The sequence below is a fragment of the Marmota marmota genome, unplaced genomic scaffold (assembly GCF_001458135.2).
Source record: "Marmota marmota marmota unplaced genomic scaffold, marMar, whole genome shotgun sequence".
Classification (NCBI taxonomy): domain Eukaryota; kingdom Metazoa; phylum Chordata; class Mammalia; order Rodentia; family Sciuridae; genus Marmota; species Marmota marmota.
The window spans coordinates 33,149,378-33,156,675 of record NW_025999982.1 but is presented as its reverse complement, the minus strand read 5'-3'; the positions used below and the strand labels follow the sequence as shown (position 1 = coordinate 33,156,675).

The 7,298-nt window shown below is 33.1% G+C and overlaps 1 protein-coding gene across 1 annotated transcript in view; it reads left to right on the top strand.

Annotated features, from left to right (window-relative positions):
• The first annotated feature begins 2,448 nt into the window (after window positions 1-2,448).
• The window catches only part of LOC125617517, a 33,814-nt gene continuing 28,964 nt past the window's right edge, over window positions 2,449-7,298 (top strand). The window contains exon 1 of the mRNA XM_048805736.1: window positions 2,449-2,540. Within this exon, the coding sequence (XP_048661693.1) occupies window positions 2,449-2,540 (92 nt within the window). The remainder of the gene's footprint in view (window positions 2,541-7,298) is intronic.

Below are 7,298 nucleotides of genomic sequence, written 5' to 3'. Positions count from 1 at the left end.
CACCTGGGGCAGCAGCTGGGCCCAGAGCTCCTCTGACTCTTGCTGGATCTCCTCCCGCAGCTTCTCTGACTTCTGCGCCAGCCTGTGCACCAGCCTGTGCAGCACTGTGGCACAGGACACAAGCTTCTCTTGCAGGTAGCCTACATCATCAAAGGTGTAGCTGAAGGCAGGGAGACAGACATGCGTTTCAGCGTGTCCTCTGAGTTTCCAAATTGTCCTTTTGGATTCTGGTTTATCCTTGCTTTCCCATTCCCTACCCACTTTCCTTATGACTGTTGTTCCTGCTGTTTTTAGGAGCATCACCACAAAAGAAGCAGCAGAGATAGTTTAACCAGTTGCTTATGGTCCAACCCTTGTGGTAAATCTTTTCTTTAACATTACTCACAGTGGTTCTGATTCTCTGATCATGCTCTAAGTGATGAAAAAGAATTATCAAAGACAACGGGATTATTATAAAGAATAATCAGGAGAAACTCAACAAATCACAACAGGAATTACAAAATGTTTTAAATGAATTTTCAATATACTATAGTTGTTCCTCAGTCTGTGAGGGGCATTGGTTCTAGGACCCATGTAGATATCAAAATCCACAGACACTCAAGTCTCTTACATAAACTGGCATAGTATTTGCATATAATCTGCATGCATGATCCCATATCTTTGTGTGTGGTGCTGGGAATAAAACCCAGGCTTTCCTACATACTAGACAAATTCTCTCTCTACCCTGAGCTGAACCACCAAGTCCCTCCCATATACTTAAATCACCTCTATGTTACTTACACTGCATAATAAAATGTAAATTGGTGTAAACAGTTACTATACTTCACTGTTGTAGATGTTCAACACAGATGCAGTGGTTTTTGGAATATTTTTGATGCATGTTGATTGAATTTTCAGATCTGGAACATGCAGACAGAGGGCCAATTTATATATAAAAATATACATGATAAAGCTAAGGTGAATTTATAGAAAAGTTGTAGATTTAAGTGCATGTACTGAAACAAAACAATGCAAAAAAAAACTTAAACAATCAATGTATACAACTCAAAATAACTAAATAAGAACAGTAATTTAAACCTAGAGAAAGTAGAAGAGAGAGGAAGTAATAAAAATAAGAGAAAAAAATAAAAAGGTCAGAAACCTTAGAATGAAGCAAGAAAACCAATTAGAACCTCCAGGAATACTTCTCAAGAAACAGGGAGAGGTGATATGATGCATGATATTAGAGATTAGAAGATAATTAGCTATAGATATTAGAAGGATTCCAGAAAGCCATGTGATACACTACTAACAATTTTTGGCAAAGAAATTTTACAACTTTGATGAAATGGATAATATTTCAAAAAATATAAGTCACTATAGAAAACTCAAGGTGAAATAGAGGACCAAAATAAGGCAGTGAAACTTAAAGGAATCAACATTATCAACAATGCTATCTATTAAAAATAAATATATCATGAACATGAAAGATTTACCCCAGATGCCAAGATGGCCCAACATCATGAAATCTATTAGTCATAACACATAACAACTAGTAAAGTAGATAAATAATATAACCATTGAGGTAGATGGTGAAAAGATATACAAATTTTTCAACTGCACTCACAATAGAAATTTTTAGTGCACAGGGAAGAGAAGGATATTTCCTTTGCCTAATAATTAATATCTATGAAAGACCTAAATCAAGTATTGTCCTTAATTGTGAAATTTTAGAGGCATTATTTAAATCAGAAACAAGAAAAAGGTGACTATTATCACCATTTTAGTCAATCTTTTACTGGAAGTCCTAAGTGTTGCAATAAGATGAGTAAAGTAAATTAGTAAGTAAGTATTAGAAGGATGTGCCTATCTTTATTTGTAGATGAGATGATTATCCAGAACATCCATATCAATATATAGATTATTTTAAATATTAAGAAGTGAAGAAAATTTCCTCATTATGAAATCAGCATACAAAATAAATATCAATTCAATGTACCTACAATAACCACTAAGAAAACAAGATCTTATTCAAATTAGCATCAAGATACTGGGTGTCCAACAGAATATGAATAGAAAGGTTCGAGTATATGAAGTAACAATTTCCCAAAATTCACCTATAAATTCAATGTGATTGTAGTCAAACTCTAATATATTTTTTTAAGAATTCAATGCATTTATCACAAAATACATTTGGAAAATTAAAGGGCCAAGAATGCCAGAAACAATCCTGAAGATAAGCATTAAATGGATGTTTTTCTAGCAGGTGCACTTCCTATGTTTATAGTGATGAAAACAGTATTTTATTATAAGCCCAAAGACAAATTGACAAAGGGTACAGAAAACACACAGGAGTGTTCAGCTTTTCATCAATATGCCCAAAATACCTGACAAGAACAACTTAAAAGAAGAAAAGTTTATTTGAGGTTTATAGTTTCAGAGGTCTCTGTCCACAGTTGGTGGACTCCAATGCTCCGAAACAGAGGTGAGCAGAACATCATGGCAGCCTGGGTGGCGAGGAAATTTGCTCAGCCCATGGCAGCCACGAACAGAGAAGGAAAGTATGGCAATGGACAGATAAAGTCTGAGCCATGGCCCCTGCAACCTACTTCCTCCAGTCACACCCCATCTGCCCACAGATACTACCCAGTAGCCTATTCAAATCGTTAATCCATCAAATGTACCAATTCACTGATGAGGTTGCAACTCCTACAATCTAATATAAACATTCCTGCATTGGCTGACACATGAGCTTGTCAAGGGACATTAAAGATGCAAAATAAAATGACAGGAATGAGAAACACACTCACATGTATTTTAAAAAATATTGTTTCATTATGAAATAGTTAAAAGAAATTTTTGAATAAATTGTATAGAATGACTAGTTTGGTTCATCTGGGGTTTTTTGTTTGTTTGTTTGTTTGTTTCTTGTGGGGAAAAAGTTAGGTATCAGGATTATTAAATACCTAAAGTATAAACTAAAAATTTTAAAATAAAAAACTGTAAAAAATAAAATAAACATTTTGTGAGTTAAAGATAGGGAAGAATTTCATAAATGAATCTCAATGCGGAGTCAAACCCCTAAACAATTGATAAACAAGACAATTAAAATAAAAAATGAAAATCCTATTCACGTCTACCAGCACCATGAAAGAAAAAAAATATACACTTGAATATGAAATTTGCAAAGATTCTGAATTGTGCTTTTTAGTTCACACAAAATCAATTACATCATAATTTACACAAAAGCAATTACATTATATTTGATCTTTTTATTATTTAAATGACAGCTATACTTAATAGTAGAACACTGGATCTCCACATGACAAATTTCTCAATTTTTGCTAGTTTCTAAGTCTAAAAATTCTTACTTTATAGATACTTTTAAAAAATCCTTTTGAAGCTAGTCAAAGATAGGTTGTAGTTCTATTAGTCTAATAATGGACTATAGTGTTTTATAGTGTTACCTTGAATAACTCCTGTTGCTTTTGAAACATTAAGTAAATGTACATAAAATGAAATTTAATGTCCCAGACTTAGCCTTTACGTTAACAAGGAGTGACAGCCTGTAAGTCCTGTTCCCAGACAGGGAGCTCTTACAGAAGGCCATCCCTATTCTCTGTCTCTGATCTTCTGTGACCACTTGTGAGGAATGCACCCTTTAGTTTCACTTTATCCCCTAAACTTACTCCTTAACTATTTGGCAGACAGTTTTTCCAGGCCAATAGGAAAGATTTCTTTAAATTAACTGGAGAAAGTTAGTATTGGGGACACAGGGAGTCTAAATTAATAGCACTGTTATGTTCCCATTTCTAGTACCATATGGTTAAAATAAGCTGAAGGGAAAAGCAGCATATGGTTTATTTCTTTCCCTAGAAATTTCCATTTAGTAGTGACATACTTGGAAGCAGTTTGAAATGGAGAGTTAGTGTTTAAAGAAGCCCGAGAGAAGTTGTTCTATTAAATTCCATTGACAATAAAAGTGCAAAGGGATCTCATCAAGTGCCCCCCACTGTTATCATAGGAATAACACAGTGCTGGGGGAACTGGGGCATAGAGACAAGGAAATCCTTCAGAGTGGAGTGATTCCTAGCAACCAGTGACATTTACAAAGGAAGAGGTGAGTGAAATGAACCACCAAAAACAATTCTAGACTTCTACTGTGCTTCAATTACAATCTGAGTCACAATGGAGCAACTAGTTAAGTGACTGAGAAAAAAATATATTCTATACAGTTCGAAAAATGTTTTCTCTGGCCTTTTGGGGATTTATTTGTTTTTGTTTTTTGCTTGCCTCCATAATTAAAGGACCTGTGTGCTTTTGATGCCAGTAAAAGAATTTTTGATTGACATAGAAGTAGATACATTTGCTATTCATATAAGTGCATGTGTGTGTTGCTTTTTTTTTTTATCAGATTGAGTCTACAGATAATGTTGTACAGTAGAAAGTAAGCAAACGTTGGAAATGGATGGATCTAAGTTAAAACTTACTTTTGTCCTATGTATTATGCCCTGAACAAGTTACTTGGTGAATCTTAATTTTCTCATCTGTGAAATATAAATTATAATACCTACCAGAGAGTACACATAGAAGTAAGGATTACTTAAATATGTAAAACATGTATCACAAAATAAATAATCATGTTCTCTACTCGGTAGGGTAGATTAATAAGGGGTTGTCATTTCTTCAATATTTAAGTGTTTTTAGAAATTCTGGCATCTATAAGAACTGAAACATATAATAAGTTATTTAACCTCTTAAATGAAAACTTCTTAAAATACGTTATTTTGTTCACATTATATTTAAAGTTTACACTCATTGTAGCTAAAATTTACTGAAGCTATAAACTTGTTTAAGTGCTATATATAATAATATTTACCTAGACATATCCATATCTATTAACAAATTATTAACACATAATTATACCTCACAAAAATCTTCTGAGTATTATAAAATATTGAGTATATTACTGACTGAAAATCTAGAGAATAAGGGGTTCTTAACTTTCTGAAGATCTGATCTAAGTTCTACACAAAATAGTTTAGAATATAAAATCTTCATCAACACATTCAAAGTCTCTTTTTGAGAAACCTACTTATTTTATTCATTCAATTATTTATTTACTCATTGATTCAATCAAGAAAAAGCTATCAAGAGCTCAGATTTTAATTGTTCCTGTATTTGGTGACTAGATAAGTATTTCACAATACCAGGGATCTTCCATCTCTATATTCTTCCATTACCTGACAGTCATCTTCCATATAAGCCTCTTCTAAATTATCAATTTCTCCATGAAGCTGAAAAAAACTAGTCACCTGTAGCATGCATGAGGCCCAGAATGGTCAAAACAATAACAAAAAACAAAACAAAACAAACAAACAAACAAAAAACTAGTAAACTGTGGCCACTTTTCTATACAATCACACCATACTTAGGAATACTTTGGAAATCACACCTTCATAGGCACAAACTTCTTGAACATACTAATAAGTTGTGTAATTATAAAAATAACTCACCAACCTATTCAATATTTCCCAAGCATCTGTGTTATTTGTTTTGATAGCAATGATATTTTGAAAAAGAAAGAAAATATTAATTTGTCCATTATAAGATAAACAATGCTGCCTTGTGAAACCTATTAGTTGCTTTAGTGATAATCAATAAAAAATTCTTGACTATATTTATTTATCTGTGAAAGATAATAGTAAGTGTGAAGGATTCAATGGACAATGAGTGGGCATAGGATAGGAAGTACTGTGCTAAAAAAGGGAAACAGGTGTGAAGGTTCAGACTGGGAAAAATGGAATGCAGTATAAAGAATTTGTGAGGTTAAAATACCTTCAGTGTCATTAAGCTCCATGAACTTAAGTAGCATTAAAATATTCAAAGGCAGTAAAAAGTGGTATGAATTTAGATGGCCACAACGAAGTGTAAGAAAACTCACCCATAGGTTTTGGTGTAATTCAGCAGGCAAAGCCTTGCTTTTGTCAATTTCCTTGTAAGCAGTGGTTGCCACCAAACATACAAAGTTGAGAGACTGACATTTTAATTGGATAGGCTTTTTTTAAACCACGTTAATTCCTTTTATTCTTTAAAAATCATAAAGATTAGAAGAGTGAAGCTAAAATTATCAATTTGCTACTTTGGAATAATAACAGTAAAAACATGATACCAACTTTTAAAATGACTATTAACCTTGACTAGGTCATCCTTGGAAGTAAAGGCATTTCTAAAGTGTCTGCTGGAATTTGATCATTTAGAACTTAGAACTCTTAGTGTCTCAGTTCCAATGATATGATGGTGGAGAATAATGGATTCATCTTCTCAATTCAATAAGTGTTTATGTGTTGACTATGGGGATGACATGGAAAAAGTTTAGGCTTCCATCTCAGCGCATTCATTTTTGTTAACCTAGCATGGTCCTGAATATAGTACAGAACTACACTGATGCAGCTTAGTGGTGGAGAAGCTCTAAAATCCCTCTCTGGAAGAATGCCCTTTTGCTAAGCTTTTCAGTGTGAATCCTTCTTTGATTGATTCTGACAGATCTCCATCCATGCACTCCAAAGATTTATTGGTTCTCTTTCTAATGGTCTTTCTCCTTGTTGTATTAATCAATGATCATTTACTGACTCACACTTACAATAGGTTTTCATTTCACTATTACATCACTTTTTAAAAACTGTTTATTGACATGTAACATTTGTACCAAAAGTACAAAAAGGATGTCATAAATATATACCCTAATGATGAATTTTCACAAAATGAGCATCCCTGTGCAACTAACACCCATTGTATCATCAGAGTAGCAATTATCTGATTGCAAATAGCACAGATTAGCTTTGCCTATTTTTTTGTACTTTATATGAATGGAAATATATTATTTTGTGTATCTGGCTTTATTCACTCAACTTGTTTATGAAGTCCATTCATATTGTTACAAGTAGTGGTAGGTCTTTCATTGTCATTGCTGTCTCACACTTCATTATGTTTTCACACACATGCGCGCACAAAGCTTTTATTACCATCCCTTTTAAAACTGATGTAAAATTGCAATAAAGTATACAAAACAACCACATCAAAAGGTTTCCTGGGGGAAAATGTGCTCACATTTTCAATTAAATACATGTTCATATGTTATTTGTTATGTACTAGCCTGTACTCTCAGTACTTTATTTCATAAAGCACTTGATTACCCTATGAACTCAATAGTGTAGATAGTGGTAGAAACAGAATTTGAATCCAAGCACCCTGGCATTCAAGTCTAATATTGACTTTTTTTTTTTTTTTTTTTTTTTTTTTTTTTTTTTTTTTTTTTT